The sequence below is a fragment of the Taudactylus pleione genome, unplaced genomic scaffold, assembly GCF_031769625.1.
Source record: "Taudactylus pleione unplaced genomic scaffold, aTauple2 ptg000667l, whole genome shotgun sequence".
In the NCBI taxonomy this organism is placed as follows: domain Eukaryota; kingdom Metazoa; phylum Chordata; class Amphibia; order Anura; family Myobatrachidae; genus Taudactylus; species Taudactylus pleione.
In genome coordinates this window covers 2611190-2634111 of record NW_028285069.1, presented here as the reverse complement: position 1 = coordinate 2634111, position 22922 = coordinate 2611190, and the positions used below count along the sequence as shown (strand labels likewise).

The following is a 22922-nucleotide window of genomic DNA, read 5'->3' as shown; positions in this document are numbered from 1 at the left end:
GAGAATGAGACTTGCCTCTGCCATTGAAGGCGTGCTTTTGGTTCCACCCTGGTGGTTTACATACACCACCGCCATGGTATTTTCTGATTGGATCCTCACTGGCCACCTGGGCTCCGCATAGGGTCAGATAAATGGCCCGGAGCTCCAGCACATTATTGAAAACCCTATCTCTGATGCTGACCAGGTCCCCTGGAGACAGAGGTTTTCTGTCACCGCTCCCCAACCGCTGAGAATTGAGTCTGTGGTGACAATGATCCAGTTAGGAGTAACAAGGGATTGACCCTGGAGAAGGTGATCGGAAATCAGCCACCAGCGAAGTGACTGACGAGTGCTGTCTGACAGAATCAGAAACTGAGAAGAGAGGTCGTCCGAGCGGCCCGTTCAATTCCGGAGAATCTCCCACTGGAGAATCCTTGAATGGAAGCGGCTGTACTGGATGGTCTCAAAAGGTAGAGACCATCGTACCCAGTAACTTCATGCCCAGCCAGAGAGATGGGCGAGGGTCAGAGAGCACCTTCCTGACTTAGTCCTGAAGGGCACGGGCAAGAAAACTCTTGGTAGTGCCGTATCGAAGATCACCCCCAGAAACATCAGACGTTGGCACGTCGTGAGGTGACTTTTCTCGAGATTCAGGATCCACCCATGATACTGCAACACCTGAACCGTGTGATCCAGGTGGAGCTGAAGTTGGGCAGCCAAAACTGCCTTCACTAGCAAATCGTCTAAGTAAAAGTACGATCGTTATCCCCTCGGAATGCAACAGACTTGCCACCACTGCCATAATCTTAGTGAAGACCCGTGGAGCTGTAGCTAGTCCGAAACGCAGAGCCTGGAACAGGTAATGAGCTCTCCCAGCTATGAACCTGAGTAGAGAATGATGCCTCGTCCAAGTCGGTATGTGGAGATATGAGTCTCTGATGTTGAGAGACGCCAAAAACTTGTTTGCCGACATACCCTGGACCACTGAGCGGAGCGATTCCATGCGGAACCGATCCACCCATAGGCTGGCATTCAAGGCTCACAGTTTTAAGTGCCGTTGGGCTTTCGAACTAGAAACAGGTAAAAACAGTAAAAACCCTGTTCTAGTTGAGACTGTGGAACTGGAGCTATAACTACCTCGGAACAGAGGGAACCGATAGCCTGGTTCAAGGTCAGCCTCTTGTCCGGTTCCTTGGTCAATGTCGTGGCGAAGAAATGCTGCGGCGGTGGCCCCCTTAGGTCGATCACATAACCTCGGGAAACAACGCCCCCCCTACCCAGGCATCCGCTCCCGAAGCTACCCACCGGTCTCGAAAAAGGAGGAGACGGCCCCCCACCTTCCCCGAGACAGGAAGGGCCGGGATCCTGTCAGGTACTCTGCTTCTCAGATATAAGCAGCGCACAGCACCTATAGTAAAAACAAACAAAAACACTTTACAAATAAATAGAAAACCTATACTATCAAAAAGCTGCAGGGCAGCCCTAAAAACAAACGTGCCTTCCTTCCACAGGCACTAAAACTACACTGGAGCGAGGGAGAGTTATAGATTTCAGTCATTAGTGCCAACTCCACACCTTCCCACCTACAACCCCATGGTCCAGTGTCCCCCAGCCCAGACGAAAGAGAAAATACGTTTAGGGACTGCCTGGTGAGTAATATGCCTGTGAGCACTTAGCTTTGCTGGAGTATTTGAGGTTTTATTTATGGCTTGAAAATTCTGACAAAACATCACTAGGCAGTGGCGTCAGAAGGGGGGTGCGGCCCGCATCGGGTGTCACCCTTCAAGGGGGTGACACCAAAAACAGCAGCATACAGACCCGCGGGCCGCACCTGCTGCCAGCACACCCCCTTCCTCTCCACCGAGGTCCTGCACTCCGCCGCCGCGAGTGACTTAGTTCTCTCTCCGCGGCCGGCGTCCAGAGCCACAGACAGGCACAGAGCATTTCTATGTGCCTGTGTGTGGCTCTGGACGCCGGCCGCGGTGACGTCATCACTCGCGCGGCATGAGGAAGAAGGCGGTGCGCGCCAAGAACCCTCCTGGTGGAAGCCAGCCTGGAGTGGACATCCTGAAGATAGGTAAGTAGTATTGCACAGGGGAGGGAGCACAGCATAAGAGGCATTACTGGGGGTGTTCTGGGGGCACTACTGGGGGTACTGTATAGGGGGCACAGTATAAGGGCATTATAGAAGGCACAGCATATGGGGCACTACTGTCTGGGGGCACTGCATAAGGGGAGCTCCTGCGGGGTACTGTATAAGGGCACTATAGGGGGCACTGTATAAGGGGTGCTACTGAGGTACTGTATAAGGGCACTATAGGGGGCACTGTATAAGGGGTGCTACTGGGGGTACTGTGTAAGGGCACTACTGGGGTACTGTATAAGGGCACTATAGGGGGCACTGTATAAGGGGTGCTACTGGGGGTACTGTATAAGGGCACTACTGGGGTACTGTATAAGGGCACTATAGGGGGCACTGCATAAGGGGAGCTACTGGGGGCACAGCATCAGGGGCTCTAATACAGGAAGCATTGCATAATGGGCTTTAATATAGGAGGCATTGCATAATGGGTTCTAATACAGGAAGCACTGCATATTGGGCACAACTACAGGGGGCATTGCATAAAGGGGTATTACTAAAGGGGAAACTGCATAATGGACACTATTACTGGGGGCATTGAATAAGGGGCACTACTACTGTGTCAATAACGTGCTCATTGTGTGAAATGGGCACTACTGTGTGTCAGAACATAAATAAGGGACACTACTTTATGGTGTAATGTGAATCTCTAGCACTATGTGCGGTGTAATGTGGATAAGATTGTGCTACTGTGTGGCGTAATTTGAATTATGGATAGTCTTGTATGGCCATGTCCCGTTCCTTCAAGATCACGCCCCTTTTTTGCGCTACACGCCTTAGGCGCACGCTGTCCTTTTATTGATAAATTGCCGGGGGGGGGTCGTTCCACCACATCTCTAGGACCACTTTAAGCATTGCTACCCAGAATATCGGGCGTGGCATCGACACGCCTGCCGGGTGCGCCTGGCATTCCATGAGGAGCACAGTGTGACTGCTGGACTGGTAAGGGGGAAGAGTTCGCGGAGCTGAGCTCCATGGCCCCGATTTTTTTTTGTGGGGGGGTGTCACCGTGCATTACAGTACCGGGTGACATCAACCCTAGTGACGCCTCTGTCACTAGGAGATGATCAATTCCACTAGGCAGAACCATCATCACCGACAGGTGCCGTAAAAGGGCGATATGTGTGGAGCCAGGCACTGCCACAAACCCAATGGCACATCACGTTGAACTGAATACTCCCCTAGGAGTCCCTGTAACGTGACCATACTTCCTTAGAGCACTAAATACTGGCATGTGAGAAGAGGAGCATTCCCCCATCACTTCACACATGTTATTTATTGAGTGCTAGGAATGCTACCCAATTCTGCAGCTGGAAAAGCGCCTGTCAGAGACTTCAGTAATGATTAGTGTAGATGCTGAAACCAAATGATATAATAACCAAATGATAATAATAATACTACTTTATGGAACTTCTATATAGTCAAAACACTGCAGTGAAGTGTAATAATATGGAAGTTACAGCCCATCTATATTACACTCTTACATAACTTACTTGTGTTAACTGAACCATCTTCAAAGCATGAGACCCCCGGACGTTGGCCTTCTCCATCTGTTCCAGCCTCTCTCGTTCCTCTTCTTTCTGAAGAGCATCCAAACGCTTTCCTTCCTCAACTGCAGCAGCCCTGGCATCGAGCTGGCAATGGGTAAAGGATAGAAGTGAACAATGGTTAAGTATGTTTACTGCTGGTCTACAATCACACAGCCAGGAAACACTTTAAACAACATACAGCAGCACCAAATCAGTCCCTAAAGGAACATTCATCTCTATATGCATGACAATTATGTATCGGAAGCAGCCACTGAACATGTATTTGGTAAATATCTCCTGAACCTTATAAAAGGTGGCAATGCAATGTACAGGACGATCTTGTTGTACAATGATTTACAGTTATTATAACATGGCAGCTCCACAAGTTGAATAATGCGTTTGCTGTATTTCACCTGCTCTGTGTCCTCCTCCCTATCCACGTAGGCTTCTGGTAAGTGGTAGTGAGACGCAGAGAAGCTGTCTACATTGCAGATCTTCACCAGTGGAAGTCTCTTCACAACCTCAAGGTTCTGACATCAAGGGAAGGAAAGAGATCAACAGTTTAACACAGCTTTATAAGCGACAAAAACCTCCCCATTAGCAGTCCAGGATGTCACAGTCAATTACCGTGTGTTCTGCAAATATTCTGCCCAGAGGAGGACCTAGCTTCTCAGATCTGTAACAGGGTCGTCTCATTTATTCTCAGCCCCATAAATAGAGGTCACCTTTCTGCTAGGACGAGATGAATGGTCTGCCTGTGGTCTAAGGCCCTGATTCAGACCGGCTGGCAGCTCGCTGGGTTTGAGGGCGATTTTTGTTTTTTTTTCTCTCTCTCCGGCCGCTCACAAAGCTGTGGGACACCATCCACAGCTTGTGCGAGCGGCCAGGAGACCATCGCGATAATCGCGACCATCGGCCTTGCGACGAGACCCTACGGTCGGGTCTAGGCTGTGGCAAGGCCAAGTGGACTTTCGGCTCTAATAGAGCAGGAAGTCCACTACTTACCTCCCTACAAACGGCAGGCGTTCCTAAGGGAACGCCTGCGTTTGTCCAGCCACCCCCTTACCCGCCCACGAAACGGAGCTAGATGTCACTCACCATCGACAGCCGCCCCATCTTATTGTGAGCCCCGTAGCGACTGAACTTCAGTTGCTCAGCGGGGCTCGCACACGCCGGACGCGGCGCATGCGCAGTCAATAAAAATCGTCCCGCTTGCACTCGGCTCTGAATCAGGGCCTAATTTCCTTTAAAATGGGAAACTAGATTTATACTTTGAAATATATAAGGAGATGGGATGGGGATTAAAGTATTGCAATATGTAGCTGTGATTTTCAGCTCCTCGCATCCCATCCCAAAGAAGTACGATAGCCCAACACCACTCATTTTGAGACACACCTCTATGGGGTGCAATGGAAGTTGGTGATGTTGTCATCAATGAGGTGCCGGGTGCTCTGACAGACCCCTGGCAGTTGAATAATGTTGGGAAGGTGCAAGGTGTCATTACAACATTTGTCCCACCCCCTGCCATGCTCAATCACCACATTACTCCAATCATATAAAGCTGAACGGCAGCGTCTGGCAGGAAGGGTATGAGCCCTTTTTCCCCGTCCGCCCCTCGTTCTGCTGAGTCTTCCCAGCCACGTGTGCGGTGTTCAGATGGGGAGAGCTCAGGGAAACCTTTGGTCCAGCTATTGGTGGAATTTGCAGATCTAATCTGCAAATAGGCCAACTGTAGTGCTCCAGCTGTTACCGGACTACTTGTAGCGCCAAACTAGCATGGGAGTTGCCTTTATAGTTTACAGCCAGGTCACCGGGATCAGCCCATCCTGTACTACATAATAAAATATATAATTAAAGGCAGGTCCGCCGTTAGGTGTGCTCCTTCCCTGCGTCCACCCCCTGACCATAAAACAATACCTGCAGCAGATGGGAGGAGGGCCAGGATTTTCTTCACCCCTGTGCGGCCGCACTGACAGAACGTGTCAGGAGTCGGCCCTGATGTTAGAAAAAAAAAAAAAGCATTCAGCAGTCCCCATGGCTCTGGCTACAGGCCCAAAATTAAAGTCTTTTACCATGGTGGAGCAGCTTTAAATCGCCCTTATTTTAGTCCGTACATCACAAGTTCTCCTACACACCTAAATGGGAACATAAAGATGTAGATGGAAGAGATTCACATTTCTGAAACTGCCAATCGCGTCCATCAGGCCTTTTAAGCCCAAATCTACCAACATAGGTCAGCTATGACATTCACTGGAATACCACTTTAATCTGGTTTCCCCTTTAAAAAGATCAACACAGGCAGGCTGAGGAAGGGGGTGTAGTAGCTATTACCGCCGGCCGCCTGGCCAGCGGTTCAAATCCCAACAACGGCAGCCCAACAGGGGCGAAGATCCTGATCGTCCCTAAGGTAAGTATCGCTAACCTAATTCCCTCTCTAAGTGCCTAAACCTAACCCTCCCTTCCTAAAGCTGAGTCCCCCTGGGGGGGTGCCTAACCTTAATCTCCCCTTCCCCTAGCCTAAACCTGACAGTACCTGGGAGTGCCTAACACAAAGTCCCCCCGAGAGCCCTAAACCTAACCCTCCCCACCCACGCGGCTGTCCGCGCCCGGCACACCTTAGTTCAGTATGTTGGGCGTCGCTCTTCCGGCGTATGGTTAATGACAGGCGTCGAGTTTTCGACGCCTGGCATTAGTACCACGCCGGGATTAGAAAGTCTGGAAGCCGGTGGTTGGCATTTAGACCGTCGGCTTCCAAACTACATCCCAAGGAGGGTCGTAGAATCTGCAAGAGATCATGATGCCGATTTTCAAACTAACTTTTCATTAGCAGCGCCAGACATCTTATCACGACAGCAGTAAGAATAAATAATGATCCCTGTACACTGAATAATCATCGTTCAGATCAGCTGATGAAAGGGCCTTTCTGAATTTTATAGTTCACAGCAAGAAAACGACTAAAAACCGGTTGGATAGTCAGATTTCTTACCAAACATATGCTTCAGCCGACTCCATGCTGGCAAGTGCAGACCGTTCCGGTACATTGGGCCGGATTCAGAGATGGACAGGAATGAGAGCAGAGCTGTGATTTTGCACGCAAAGCGCAGCGAAAATATGCTAATATCTGCAAAGGTCACCCGAGCCTAAAGACTCCCACCGCTGCCTGCGTGAGACGACGCATACAAATGTAAATATCAGTAACATCGCCGCACACCGGGGGCCATCTCGGTCAGACCTGCCGCAGCCTTGGGAACTCGACACGTAGAGCAGGCGTAGACATGCGCAGTACCTAATTTAAGCACACCTACGTAACAGCGTTTAAACGGACAGGCACGCCTGCGTTTCTCAGACCACTCCCCCGTCACCTCCCCCAAACGCAGATAACCTGTCACTCTGTGATGGATTACTATGGGCGTCCGTGATCAGAGGGCCATCGCTGCGCACGCGCAGTGCGCCTTATACGCATGCGCGATGGCAAATTGCTCTATTGCGTGCGTAATCGCCTTTGCATCAGTCTCTGGATCAGACCCATTGTGCAGCATATTTGGACCTCCGCTCAGCTGCTCGTTTGCACAAGTGCAGTCTATGACCAGATTTAGGGGGGTATCCAATTGACCGCAATAAACCTTGAAAACTTTTCTCCAAAAATGGTTATCGTGCTAACTTATCAGCCACAGTTTTTGCTTATGCGAAAAGCGGTATAGGAATTATCTCAAATTTCTTTTCACCACCTCAGAGCAGCTGATAAGTTGTGCAAAACACCTATTTTTGACTAAAAATGGCAGGACGGTGCAGAACCACTGGGACACCCTCCTTAATAACTAATTAGGTAACACCCATTTTAATGTACTCCTAATTTAACTACAGCATTAATTTTGGGGCCAAACTATATTACTTTTTATAATTTTTTCCAGTGTTTGAGAAAAATCCACATAACAACCTTTGGACACAATTTACTAAAACCACTAACACACTTCTATACCGTTACACTAGCTTAGTTCACCTTTTTTTGGGGTACACGCTAATTTCCATCTGTACTTATCGCCTGTCATCCATGCAAGAATTATTGTGCAAGTTGGTTATCTCAGGGTTTGCAATAGGATAGCACGATAAACGGGAGCACGCAAACATGCGATAAGCGGGCAAATTCAGACGATAGGTGCGAACAGTTCTCTCCGGAGAAAACTTCTAGTTATCGCAGCTAATTGGATACCGCCCTTAAACCGAATACACACTAGAAGATCGATCGTCCTGATTCGCCGGATCGGACGAGACAACATTCACATCGGACAGTGTACACCCGCTATGTCGCAGACGATGAACGCTACCGCACCTCGTCAACGACATCACCCGTCGGACCTGCATGCATCCTATTGACTTGTCCTATGAGCTGACAGTCTCCTTCTAGAGTACATTACCAACCCCTTTAGAATTCTGCTTCCTCACGCATCTAGTAATTCGTAATCCAGGGTATCATTTTCTGTAATACGTATACAGACGCCTATAGGGCTAATTGGTTTTAAAAAAGCTTTTTATTTAAACAGCATCACAGGCCAGTTTGCTGCAATGTGCCATCATTTCATGCTAGTTCTGTTCATTATACATTCCAAATAATGGTTAGATCAGATGGAAGTTGTAACAACTGTCCATACACTTAATTCATTGGATCACAAGTTTTTCAAGCCTGTTGAACATGACTGATAAACACTAATGGGATCCAGGTAGATTGTCAGTTTGTCAGATAAGCAGTTTTGTTTTTTTACATGTACAGATGTGTCCTCGAACACTATTGCTGCAGTCGTGTCAAATAGCCCTACTCGGTGTGCCAGGTCCCGTGCGACTTGGCCTACAATGAGAGTCTTTTCACCAGAAAATGTCTTAGTCATGCGACAAAGCCCTCTGCACCGATTAATTTGATAGGCGACTCTTGCATATCTGTGAGCTTCCTATACAGACTCAGATGGGCACAGCTATACTAATGGTGCCTTTCAAATGAATCAGTGCAGTCTCGTGAAGCAGTTAGTCACGAGATTAGACAAAAATTCAGTGGAACAGATGCGCACCGCAAAACAGTCGCGCAGGACCTGGCGGCTCACCTGCGCTAGGGGTCTCAAGGATTGGTGTATGAGGACACATCTGTACGCCTTCAGTAACTTGTGAGAATAAACGACTTATACTACACTATGGGGCTGGTCCTGCATTGGGAGCAAAGCAGATTAAAGCAAGTAACTTTGTATATGGAACAAATCATGTTGCTATGCAAGGGGTGCAAATACTGACTGCTTTTGCATGTAGTCAACACATGCTGGACAGCTTTATTTTTACACTGCAATTTAGATTTGAGTTTTGGACACACAACCTCCCTAGACTGCAAACTTACTTGCTCTCTTTTTGCTTTGCTCCCAAATGCGTGTTCTGGAACTGACTAAAGTACAAACGTGGCCACATACAGAGTGTGTGTGTGTGTGTGTGTGTGTGTGTGTGTGTGTGTGTGTGTGTATCTCCTCAGTGTGCTACAAGTCGCGTTACACAACAAATGAGCGACTCGGTAGCACCAAACGTCATTTTGCACAAGCAACTTCTGCTGATTAAAATGATATGCAGCATGCCTATATTATCTCTGTGCGACTGCGGCTGTATCTGCATGCAAAATGTCACAGCTGCTGACACTAACGTAGCATATTGCATGCAGATACAGCCGCAGTTGCACCCAGAATATAGCCATGCCGCATATCATTTTAATCAGCAGAAGCTGCTTGTGTGTCCTATTCGCATCACTTTGCAAATAATACATTATAAAAGGAAAAAGTCACATGAAAAGACGTTCAGCGCTACAGAGTTTAACATGCAAGGAGGCTAGATGTATGTGGACACAGCTTTACCTTGGTTGCAACTCAGTTCCATAAAAAAGTATCAGTTTGCTCTTCAGGTTCATAATGAGCATTAATTATACTTCAAACAAGGGTATACAATTAATTATGATTGAGTCCAATAAGAATTGTTTGATATCACCTATTAGAATTCAATTATGGGCTCTAATTTGGTTTTAGAAAAGGTACAAAATCATGATCATCCATAATCTCTAACACCGTCCCGGCTAATCCCATAATGGGTTTAAGGTTTGTTCCCCATGAGAAAGCCATGTGACCTTTGTTACGAGACTTATTTGTGCAACATTTTGCTTAGCCGGCCTCCTCAGCCCTCCAGAGCACAGCACAAAAATAACAAACATGGCAAACCTTATAGAAGTGATAACAACATTCACACAAGAGATGCTAACTACACAATAGCTATGGCACTCACAGACCGCATAGAATTGTTCCCAGTAACAATGGAGCCTATACCAGTATTTACCTCAAGAGGATCTGGCGGAGGCGGAGGAAGACTGGCGATTTTTTCTGCACGCTCTTTTTCAATGTTAAGAGCTTTCCTGCGTGCTTCAATGTGCCTGAGTTTAAAAAAAAACACAATTAATACATTCTGAAGAGGCACTTCCTATTGAAAACACTACATTTAGGAGGTACACAGCTCATGAAGCCACTGTGCACATAGGGGCTTTATAAAACACAATGCTTAATGTGCTGCGGATTGGAACAGATGTAGGTTATTTCATTTGAGATTAATCTCAGTGTAGCTTTGTCAGGCACTTCTATGAAAAGCCAAAATTAAAAATGACATTTTTTTATCTAATTGTTTCCAATACTTTCATTTGTTCAGGTCAAATCACCCTTTCCATAATTTAATTTGTTACGGTGGAATAGTTGCGGTTTTCAGCCCATTTTTAATGTTTTTTTCTTTTTTCATTTTACAAAGTGACCACCGTAAGATTCATAGTCAGATTTTTTTATTCTCCCCATTTAGATTAAATTGCTGCATTTCTGCCAGACTTCAGTGCGGTGCTTTTATTTGTAGAAAAAGCAGAATTCATCTTAAATAAAGCAAAGAAGAACATGTTGACAGATATAGGAAAATTGTTAAAATGTTTACATGGAATGTTTAATCTCTACCTGGTTCATTAGGTAAAGATATCTATTCGGCATACGTTTAATATCCCGACAGCGGGGATTCCGGCGGTTAGAACGCAGACGCCGGAATCCCGAAGGTAAGTAGCGGGGTTGGGTTAGGTACTAAGGGGACAGGGTTGGGTTTAGACACCGGGGAGGGAGGGTTAAGTTTAAGCACTAAGGGGGAGGTTAGGTTAAGGCACCGGGGTGGGAAGGGTTAGGGGTTTAGTTAGTATACTTACCTATAAGCCATCACGATAGTAACCTAGTTGGGATGCCGGCGTCGGGATTCTCGGCGGGATTTTGTACCCAACTCCATCTATTCTACCCATAGTGCCTCATGCCTCTAGACCAGATTCAGAGTTGGACAGAACTGCAGAGCCAAACATAAGCAGCTGTGCAATAATGTCCATCTCAAATGCAGCAGGTGGTGTTTGTAGGAAACAGACACTTCCTTACTGCATCAGCAATCCCAGCGCTGCAACTGCGCTTGCAGTCTGGGATCACCATCGCAACCTGTTGCTCCTTTGGCCAGGCTGCGGTAGCTGAAGCTTACTGCAGCTGAACGGGTCCTGGAAGTTGAGAGGCCAGGAAATGGACAACCCCTGGTTTCCTGGAACAGCGGCCTGCTCCATCCCCCAAATGCCACAGCATGTCAATCATGCTGCAGCTAGGGGGAAGGGGAGGGGGGTGGAGGTGTTTGTGAGCAAGATCGCAGGACTCATTCTGCACATACACAGACCCTAAACCATCAGAGATGTATGCTAACCATCGCTATAATGTGCAAGTGGCGAGTACCCCTTCCCTATAATGTGTAAGTGGCGAGTACCCCTGCTCTATAATGTGTACGTGGAGAGTGTACCCCTGCCCTATAATGTGCAAGTGGCAAGTGTACCCCTGCCCTATAATGTGCAAGTGGCAAGTGTACCCCTGCCCTATAATGTGCAAGAGGCAAGTGTACCCCTGCTATATAATGTGTACGTGGCGAGTGTATCCCTGCTCTATAATGTGTACGTGGCGAGTGTACCCCTGCTCTATAATGTGTACGTGGCGAGTGTACCCCTGCTCTATAATGTGTACGTGGCGAGTGTATCCCTGCTCTATAATGTGTACGTGGCGAGTGTATCCCTGCTCTATAATGTGCAAGTGGCGAGTTCACTGTATTTATCTGCCAGAGTGAAGCTGCGCAGGGTAGATTTGCAGTGTCAGTGGTGAGAAAGGAGGATTAATGTGGAGATATAAGCCACCAAATATCTGCAATGTTATAGAGGAGGTGGTAAGTGTGGCTGATGGTAATCGCACTACGCCAATCTGATTACTCAGTCTCCTCATCCCACCACAGGAGTGGAATTTAAGTTCAGAGCACAGTGAGCATCATAATAATAATAATAAAGTCACCAACCTGACAACATACGTAGTACTTTGGAAATAAGTTTGCTGTTTGCCTACTCTGAATTTACGCATCAAACGCAGACTTTCATAGAATCATTGGTCAGCTTCCTAGTGCATTGCCAGGACAGAAACCCACACTATTTTTTTTATTTGCCCATTTCAGACCCTGCAGAAGCCAGCTTGCGACCACTGAATAAAGGAGCCAAACATCTACAGACTATCCGTCGTACCACGCCCCCCAAGGGAAAAAGTACCAACCAATCAGCTTCTAACTGTCCTTTAACAGGCCGCGCTAGAAAAGCGAGTCAGTAGCCAATTACTTGCCACTTTCTCTCTCCTTATGTTTCTCTTCATGATATAAGCACACTTCAGTATATATCATAATACAATGAATAAACTCTCTCGCTATCTATGTAACTTCCCAGGATTTACTTGCAAAAGTACATTGCCATAATAGTGAGCAGGGCAGTATATCAGTACATACCAGGTCTGATTCCTCATCTGTTTCTCTCTTTGCTGTTTTAACTCTTTTAAAGCCTGTCTGTGCCTCTTCTCTGCTTTCTCTTTATTCACAGTCATAGCCCTCTCCATAGCTTCCAAATCTGGCTCCTTAAAGTAAAAATAACAATAGCATAAATGAGATAAAATGGAACATTTAGATCCCGTGTACGGAACATTGAGGTGATGGAGAATAAACTATGAGATCATTTTAAAATCAGGTTACTTAAAGTAGACATAAACCTCGAAGAACAGTTGAAAATAAAAAAAACTCCGTACACTGTCTGATGAGACAGGTAGAAATAAGAAGAGATATGGTAAGAACTTACCTTTGTTATCTCTCTTTCTACGAAGTCCATAGGGTCCACAGGAGACCTTGGGTATAGGCGATGGCTGCAGACATCGGGCACCACACAGTTAAACATTCCGCTCCCAGGATGCACCGGGGACCCTCTCCCATACCCCGCCCAAGGCACCTTCAGCTACGTAACAAGCCAAAGGCCGGAGATGGAGAAAATAAGAAAGATCTGGAACACACAAGGATCACATTCTCACACAGAAGGAGACGGAAAACCGGTGACCAGAGCAAAGCCCATCTGAAGCACAGGTGCGACAGGGTGGGAGTTCTGTGGACCCTATGGACTTTGTAGAAAGAGATAAAGGCAAGTTCTTACCATCTCTCTTCTTTACTACATCAGGGTCCATAGGGCTCCACAGGAGATCTTGGGGCTGTCCCAAAGCAGTCCCGTTAAGGGTGGGGACGCTCCTGTGCATAAAAGAGGATCCGCCGTCCAAGGGAAGCATCCTGAGAGACCAAGGTATCAAAAGCATAATACCTCACAAAAGGTATGACAGAGGACCACGTGGCCGCCTTACAAAGCTGAACAGCCGAGGTGCCACGGTTTGCTTGTTAGCTGTCCAACCCTTCTTGTGGAATCCATATAGGACAAAGAGTCCGACTTCCTAAGGGAACTGGTACGGTCCTGAGAGCATGTACCACATCCAATGAAGCCTCACCTGCCGAGAGGTCTGGAGAGTTGAAGGCCGGTACTATAATTTTCTCATTAAAGTGGAAACTAGACAATACCCTCGGAGAGTCCGAAGCACCACCCTGTCCTGGTGAAAAATCAGAAACGGAGGGCGACAAGAGAGCCACCAAACCTGACACTCTTCTGGGGAAAGCAATAGCCAGAAAAAACACAGTATTAGCCGTAAGCCATTTGAGGTCCACTGAGCCAAGGGGATCAAATGGAGGGCCCTGGATAGCCCCAAGTACCATACCAAATCCCAAGGAGCCGCAGGAGGGACAAGGGGAGGCTGAACGCAAAGAACCCCCTGTAGGAAAGTGCAGATACAAGGAAGAGGAGCAATCCTTCGCTGAAACCATATCGAAAGAGCAGACATGCACCTTCACTGAGGCAAGGCGGAGACCAAGGTCCAAACCCGCCTGCAGGAAAGCCAAAACTCTGGATATCTGAAATACCTTGGGGTCGTAACCTTTGGGATGACACCACTGAAAGTAGGTGTGCCACACCCTGTGATAAATCCTGGCAGAAGCCAGTTTAGAAGCTTTGAGCATTGTGTTAGCCACAGACGTAGAAAAACATTTTGACCTCAGGAGGGATGTCTCAAAAGCCACGCCGTCATAGACTACCCAGGTCCGGGTATAGGCAAGGACCCTAAGACTACAAGATCTGAGTAACCAGCTACGTCTGGGCCACGCTGGAGCCACCAGCAGGATCGTGCCTCCTTCTTTGAATTTCCGAAGCACCCGAGGAAGAAAGGAGGAAACAGGTACGCAAACTGGAAGGTCCACTTGACCGACAGAGTGTCCACAAGGAGAACCACGGTGTCTTGTTCTGGACCTGAACACTGGCAGCTTGTGATTGTGTCGGGGCGCCATGAGGTCCATCTCCGGAAGACCCCACTTGTCCACCAGGAGCTGAAACACTTCCTGGTGAAGAGACCATTCCCCTGGATGCACGTCATGACCGCTGAGGAAGTCCGCTTCCCAGTTGAGTACCCCTGGAATGAACACTGCCGATATGACAGGAAGATTGCTTTCCGCCCATGTCAGAATACGCAACACCTCTGTCAGGGCTGCCTGACTTAGAGTTCCTCCTTGACAGTTGATTTAAGCCACCGTCGCGGCGCTGTTTGACAGAGCCTGTACGGGCTTTCCGTGACGTACGAGTCTGGCTTGCTGCAGAGCCCTGAAGACCGCCAGAAGTTCCAATATGTTTATTGGTAGGGCAGACTCCTCTGCTGTCCACCTTCCCTGAAAGAAGTGTGGACCTGTCACCGCGCCTCAACCCCGGAGACAGGCGTCCGTCGTCAGGAGGACCCAGTCCGGAATCCAAAAGGGGCGCCTCTTGGTTAGGTGACCAGTTTGAAGCCACCAAGTCAGAGATAGACGCACCTCCGGAGATAGCACCATTGTTTGTGTCCTCATCCGATGTGAAGATCCGTCCCACCTGGAGAGGAGCAATGATTGCAGAGGCCGGGAATGAAACTGGGCATACTCTACCATGTCGATATACCATGGAGTCCAGTAACTGCATTGCCGAGTGAATCGACACTCGGCGATTTTGTGGAGGCATCTGCGTACTCACGCCAGTAACAGTGAGATCTTGCACTCGGTCAAAAATATCCTCTGCTGTTGAGAGTCCAACAGTGCCCCGAGATGGAGCATCCTCTGGGAGGGAGTCAGGGAGGACTTCTTCCAGTTGGTCAGCCAACCGTGAGTCTGCAGCACAGAGATTGTAAGCTGTAGATGGTGAAGTACCTCTGGAGACCCGGCCAGCAGCAGAAGGTCGTCTAGGTATTGTAACAGGCAGAACCCCTGCAGCCGCAGATGGGCTGCCATTACCGCCATGATTTTGGTAAAAACCTGATGTGCAGTAGAAAGACCAAACGGCAGGGCCTGAAACTGGAAATGTTGCTGTAGGACAGCGAACCTGAGAAAACTTTGGTGAGCCGAAGCAATCGGAATATGCAGGTATGCATCTTGAATATCCAGAGACACCGTAAAATCCCCAGGTTCCATAGCCAGTATAATTGACCGCAGGGCTTCCATCTTGAACCGAGGTACTTGGAGAAATTTGTTCAGGGACTTGAGGATAAGCAGATATGAACAGTTTGGTTTCGGAACCAGAAAGAGGTTGGAATAATAACCCATTGCCCTCTGAGGGAACAGTACTGGCACTATGACTCCTGCCTGGAGCATAGAGTGTACTACTTTCTGGATCTCCAAGGCCTTGTCCTGATTTGACTGAAGGCCTATGGTGAAGAACTGATGGGGAGGTCTTCTGCGGAAGAAAAGGGTGTACCCTTGAGAGACCTCTTCCCTTACACAAGTGTCTGTGGTGGTCTGACACCAGCATTGGGCGAATTAAAGAAGTCGGCCCCCCACCACGGGGCTTATCGTCAGACTTGGCAGCCGGACGTCTAGTGCTCCGAGGAAAGGAAAGAACCTTAGGTTTTCCTTGAGGACGATAGGTCCGAAAGGACGAGGACCCAGATCCCGATGTAGTCAGGGCCGACAAGCAGATTTTGCAGCTGCCAAGGTGTCCACAATCTCGTCCAAATCTGAACAAAACAAGACCTTCCCATTGAACAGTAAACACTCCAACCCTTTATTAGACTCAGCATCCGCTCTCCAAGAGCGTAACCATAGGGAGCGACGTGCTGAAATGGCCGCAGCTGAAATCCTGGATGTCAAGAGGCTAACATCTTAGGCCGCCCTGACTATATGTAGCTGAATTCCTGAGATAACCCACCAGCTCTATTTGCTCACTGGTAGCATCCAAGGGGAAGGACACCTCCAGAGAGTTCGCCCAGCGTTGCATGGCCTTGGCTACCCATCAGAATGCCATAGCTGGCGTGGAAGCTTCTCCTGAAAGGGGATAAATGGACTTTAAAACACACCTCCACCTTCCTGTCCGTAACATCTTTCAGAGAGGACATGGATGGCATGGGTAGAGTCGCATTCTTAACCAGGCGTGTCACATGAGAATCCACCTGAGGAGAAGTTTCCCATTTAGAGAAATAATCCTCTTCAAAAGGATGAGTGTAAGCCAGACATCTTTGCGGTTGGAAACACTTCCCAGGAGATTTTCAAGCGTCCTCTAAATGATCCACCAGCTGATCAGACAGAGGACAGATTGCAGCAGTACTTTTAACATCCCTGAACAAAGCATGCTTGGACTTAGCTGCCAGAGGTTCCTCGTCCCCAATTTCCATGGCCATGGACATAAATATTTGACTCTGCGTCCCGCTGGAGGAGGCTCAGATTCAGTCAAGTCATTTATCTCTCAGTCATCAGACGTCATCATCATAGTGCGTTGACAGACGACATTAGTTGTTCCTTGGCAGGCCTAAGCGGGGATTCACCCTGCAACATCAGGTTCTGAACCGTGGTAGAGAAAGTTAACCCAAATAGGCTCTGGAGACACCTGAGAAGGTGCTAGCTGTGGAGGGAGGCACTGCGCCACCATCAACTGCCAGGGGACCCCCTGTATGGGAGATTGAACTACCGCCTGCTGCATGAACCCCAGTTGGGGAAACACGGAGGGAGCTGCCAACCATCCCACAAGGGTATTTAAAGCTTGTGGAAAACAAGCCCAGGGAAGCTCCTGCGCAGTTAGAAACAGCAGCTGTACATGAAAGGCCAGAACATGTTGTACATAAAACCCCAGTAAGTACATCTCCTTCCCCAATGCCTGCCTTACATCTGGAACAGGAAAGCAAGAGAAGGGCACCATTCTGCACAGATTCGTCACTACCAGACATAGTAGGAGAGTATGGATGCTGTATGTGACCCACCAAACAGAAAAAAAAAAATTATTATTAACTAATGTAAATTCCCACCCTGACAGTACTGGCACCGTGAGGGCTGTGAAAAGGAAAAGTATAGGGAAAGCAAAATGGCTGACAGAGAAAAGAAAGTACAGTCAGACAGCACTAGCATAAGTCACATACAATGCAGAATATCCACCTGCACTAATGGCACTACATTCAACTACGCAGACTTAGAGTCTGGTAGGAACAGTGCTACATACGCGGACCTTACTGGAGGAGAGGTATGCAGCGGGACTCGGGCCCGCACTGCCGATGAGACCAGAATCTGTGCCTTGAAAATGGCCACTGGAGAGCTCAGAGGAGGCAGGCCCGGAGAAGCACTGACAGCCCGCAGTGGAAGGGCGCTGTGCGCAGCGGGGGATGCACTGACTGTGAGACAGGGAAGGCGCTCTCCACTGGCCTGCTATTAACCCCCGGGACGCTGGAGCTTGCTTGAAAGCTCCAGCCAGAGGTCCCTGGTGGTCTAGTGGCAGCACAGCCTCAATGCCTGCCTCCACGCGCGGCCATCCCCCAGGGGGGAGCCGCGCCACTTAATTAGGTTCCTGTGAAGAATAATTGGTGAAATAAGAGACAAAAGGAGAGTAAAGTAGAGGAAGGCAACTTGTGCCTCTTTAGTTGTAGTAGAAATACAAGTTGTAGCACGTTGGATGACAGGGAATTATGGTACTTGTAGTATCACAGCATCTGAAGAGTCATAGATTGACCTACCCTACCTGAAGAATGATAAAACACAAAGCAGCATAAAAATCACACACTTTGTTGCCATCTTAATATTACACAATGTCCTGAAGATTTTTCAGTCTGCCTGAGAACAGGCCGGAAAATCAATCGTTACACCAGTCTCACGTTTTCCTTGGCCTGCCGATGTCCCTCGCCGATTGCATTGAGAGTGGACAGATAGATCTTTTCCAGGGACTGGAGCTTCTCATTCTGAGCGGCCTCCCAGTTGGCTCTCAGCTCTTCTGCCAACTGCTGGAGCTGCTGATCTCTCCTCTCCTTAACATCTTGGCGGAACTGCTGGGCAATGAACTTTTCCTGTTCTCTGACCTAGGAGGAGTAGAAGCCAGTTAGCAGGTCTACAGCTCTAGAGGTGGAGACCCACCCTATGTTATCACTTATCACAGTCCAGGATAACGCTTCTCTACATTGGTTAACTGTCATTCGATCACCCTAGCATAATAGTATATGTTGTATTGTTCTAACCAAGACTCTTCCCTCTTGGACCCAAACCATAGGCATGCTCAGGGGGGTCTTTGTGAGGGGGTGTGCGTGACTTCGCTCACTTCTTCCTGGTGGCCAGCAGATGAAGTGGCTGCCGGCATCACTACTATGGCGCCCCACCCAGGTACTCAAATAGGATCAGCGTCCCCACTGATGCATCCCATTGCATCAGTGATTACAATGATGAGCCATGTTGGGGGCCACCTAAGGGGTATGCGGGCACACACCCTGCCAAACTCTTATGGCCCAAACTATTCTAAAAGGTTTTTGTTTTGTTTTTTCCTTTCAAACTTAAAGCAATGACTATTGCAAAAATAACTGATTTTTGTCTGAGCTATGGAATAGATATTCACAGAAATATACCAACACTCAGCAACAAACAGTTACTAAGGTTCTCCCCAGGCTGTTTTTGGCAGGTGCACCACTCAGCAACAAACAGCCTACCACCCGGCACTTTGGGAGCCTGCAAGTATCTGGGAGCTGTATAAAAAGGACCAGATCCTACAGACTTTGCAGCTTTTTCATAATCAGACGACTGAGCCTCTAATAAGAGGATAATTAATATATACAATGTTATTTCAAGTTTAAATCATTATAAGATGAGGGTTTAAAACATTTTATTATTGCTATTAAGGCCCCCACCCGGCTACTTCTTGATGCCACCCGGCTGGAAACATTTTCTGGGGAGAGCACAGAGTTATACATGTTAGTGTAATTTTTAGATTAATTTGACATGTTCTGTGCCAGTAACAGACATATTTTGTAACCTCCATAGAGATTTTGAAAAGGAGATAATGATAAAATTCCCCCCCCCACACTCCTGTTTATCGGCAAATAATGAGAAGCCATCATTACCTGCTGCAGACGCAGCTTCCTTCTCCTTTCCCGTTCTTGCTTTAATATTAAAGCTTCTTCATTTGGGCTAAGCCGCAAAGTCCCTACTTTTGCAACTTTACGTTTCATCTTGTCAGGGTACATTAGACATCAGCTCTGTGTGCTGCAGAAAAAAAAATTAAATCAATAGAAAGTTCTGCAAATGGAAGTGTATGCACTTTAGATGCAGTAACAACAGGCATCAGTTAGGCCACTAGGCATATTTTAATAAATTCAACATCTAAAACTAAAAGAGAATAAAAAATAAACACTGACACAAGAAGCATTTCCTGCAATCATTCAGATAATCTACAAATAAATATGGGATGAAAAGTACAAACGAACTATTCACAATGTGAAAGGGCCGACAGGTTTTCACACAATGGGGCAGATGTATGAAGCTGTGGAAAGTGATAAGTGCAGAGTGATAAATGACCAACCAATCCGCTTCCACCTCTCATTTTTCAAACACAGCCTGTAACATGACAGTTGTGAGCTGATTGGTTGGTCGTTTATCACTCTGCACTTTATCACTTTCCAGAGCTTCATACATCTGCCCCATTATACAGTATAAATTGCTGTACCCTACAGCCGGGATCCTCCTGGAGATGACCCAGCCTGATACCTAAAGTCCGTAATTAAAGCATGCCGCAGCTTATGGTGCTGTAGGACTCAATACTTGCCCTTAGCTACACAACAGCCAGCTTTGAGTAACAGTCATCCCTTGGACTTGCCCATTTGACATCTTACACACTTCATCGATATTTTACACGATTTGCCCGATTCCGAAGCATCGTGACGACAAATCGTGTAAAATATGCCCAAACCGTGAGTGTCCACTCATGATGCCGATGAGCGTCCCCGCAGGTCTTACATCCAGGGGCGTTTCTAGAGAGGAGTGGGCCCGTGTGCTGTCTCCAACACGGGCCCCCTCCTCTCCACCCGGCAGTGCGAGGCCAGAGTTATAGATTCTGGGCACTAGAGTGTGCGCAGAGTCGATAATGTATGCACAGGTCACCGGGAAAATGGCCGTGGCGGCCATTTTCCCTGTACTGCGCATACGATGGGAAAATGGCCGCCACAGCCATTTTCCAGTCGTTTTACAGCGCCGGACCCCCGAACCGACGTGGGACTCCGGAGAGGTAAGTAATATTAAGGTGCAGGGTGTGCAGTGCGGGGCCCCCCTGGACTCAGGGGCCCGTGTTTCCCGCACACCCTGCATCCATTATAGATACACCCTGCATACATCGCATCTTCAGATCTGCCGTGCTGTAGGGCAGATCTGACAATTTCAGTCACGATGCACTGGAATAGTCAGGAGCCACGGTAGATCGTTTGTCACATTGGACAGTTTTTAACACCAAATTGTGCGCACAACTGCCGGGGAGCTGCTGGGGAGAGTTCAAGGGGGAAATCGGACACAATGTCGGATCGAGAGCACATCGCCAAGTGTGTAGGCACCTTTACAGTTAGCTGTAGTCAGTCAAAAGTGTGCTATGCCTTTCAGCCTGGACAGGACATCTGACCTCATCTTGAAAAGACTTGATATTATGGGGGACTATTAATGCAGTCACCTGATCAACACCATTATTATTATATTTTATTTATAAGTTGCCATAAAGGTTCTAAAACACCATACAAGGACAGCAGGATACACAACTAGACAGTATACACACATAGATGTAGAATTTCAGTGAGCAGTCTGCATAATTATGTAAAGACGACAAAGGGGAGAGGGCCCAGCTCATATGAGCTTACAATCTATGAAATATGGGTGGGCACAGTGGGGAGAAGAGGGGCAGAGACAGATGGTAAACTAGAACACAAAAATGACTTAAGAGCACGCTTGAAGGTTGAGTGGCTGGATGAGTCTGATCAGGCGAGGGAGGGAATTCCATAGGTTAGGAGCAGCCCAGGAGAAATCCATGATCAGACAACTGCACTCTCAGCCAAGAGAGATTTAGCTCACCCATTACTTGCTCTTGGTCGCACAACCAACACCAATAATAATAAAGTTTCAAATTACCCCAAAAACATCTTTTTTCTCAACTTTTTTTTTGCATTTTCCATTTAATTTCTCTGTAATTAAACTAAACTCTACAGCTTTTTACATTTGTTTAGCTTTTTATTTTAATTTTTTAAATGCACAAATCAGCCATTTGACACCTTTTAGAAGCATACAGTATTTTGTAATTGAACTGCGCGTATCTCGGGGGCGCGAATGAAGGCGAAGTGGGCGAATTCTAAGGCGAAGTGTGAGAACTTCTCGCCTTTTGAAAACTCTCACCTAACTCTCCCCACCTACCCCATCTGTGTCACTCCTGTTTGTCTTCCCCTCCCTTAAAGAATGTAAGCTCTTTTGAGCAGGGCCCTCTACCGTTTTGTGCTTCTCCCTATTGTAATTTAAGTTATCTGTTACTCCCCACTAGGGCAACTAACACTTGGCTGCTTATGTGGGTGTAAAGGTCACTAATATAGCAATGTTTATCCATGTCCTGTATTGTAAGTCACTGGTTACTTATTTGTCTATGTACTTTGTAAGGCGCTGCGGAACACTTGTGGCGCCATATAATTAAATGATAATAACAATAATAATTGAATTCTCCCCTAAATCTCATTACTGGTACAAATAGGCTCCCACATAGCTGAATGCAAGTTTTCAGCTGGCAGCCGCTGCATTGAATCGTATCAGGAAACCTTGGAACAGCAATGCAAGTTAATGCAGGCAAGTAGGGGCCTTATCTGGTGGGTGATTTTATGCCCCCATTCACTTACATGCGCTTAGCTCGCATCAGAGTCGCAGGATGGTGTAGCCAGCTGTATGCGACATTACACAACCTCATACTAAAAACAAAACACAAGACCATTACCTCCGTCTGCAGCTACTGGACTATAATAGAGAAACATAACAGGGAATACACACCACAGGGAGACAGCAGCTGCCAGTACCTGTAAGGGAAGTTGCCAGTAAGAGAGATGGCGGTTCTGGGTCTGAGCTATGAACCTGCCAGGAACCCCTGAGACATTAACTACTCTGCGCTCCCAGCAACTGTAACACGGACTGAACCTCCCACCTAGAGGACAGCGGAGACCCCTCTGCGTGGAGACCCTACGTACCAGTTGCCCGATCACGGCCACCTCTCTCCGGCCGGCATAGACTTCCGCTCTCTGACAGCAACGGCTATTTTTCCCCAACACCGCAACGTCACTTCCGGTCTTCAAAGAAGCCGCCAATGCAGAGCTGGGGAAGCGGGAAGCATGGAGCTGGGCTCGTCAGCTGGAACGCACAAAGGGGAGGAGCCTGTCAGAGCTCAGCTTCTCCTCCAGTTATCCCCCACCGCTCCATGCTATGCTGTAGGGATGGCCATCGGTGGTGTTACCATCGATGGTTATCATCGTTGGCAAAATGGCAAGTAGCCATCGATGGCT

The 22922-nt window shown here is 47.7% G+C and overlaps 1 protein-coding gene across 4 annotated transcripts in view; it reads right to left on the bottom strand.

Moving 5' to 3' along the window:
* CEP295 (centrosomal protein 295) overlaps positions 1–22685 on the bottom strand; it is a 102940-nt gene extending 80255 nt beyond the window's left edge. For 2 of the 4 annotated variants that reach the window (XM_088455723.1, XM_088455726.1), the window contains exons 1-7: positions 22611–22685; positions 19476–19617; positions 18246–18446; positions 12526–12650; positions 10000–10093; positions 4062–4178; positions 3613–3753 (exon numbers count right to left, since the gene is read on the bottom strand). In XM_088455723.1, the coding sequence (XP_088311849.1) occupies positions 3613–3753; positions 4062–4178; positions 10000–10093; positions 12526–12650; positions 18246–18446; positions 19476–19598 (801 nt within the window). In that variant the 5' untranslated portion in view covers positions 19599–19617; positions 22611–22685. Of the gene's footprint in view, positions 1–3612; positions 3754–4061; positions 4179–9999; positions 10094–12525; positions 12651–18245; positions 18447–19475; positions 19618–22363; positions 22379–22442; positions 22525–22610 lie in introns of those variants that run through there. The other 2 variants (XM_088455724.1, XM_088455725.1) reach the window with 2 other exon arrangements.
* Positions 22686–22922: the final 237 nt, after the last annotated feature.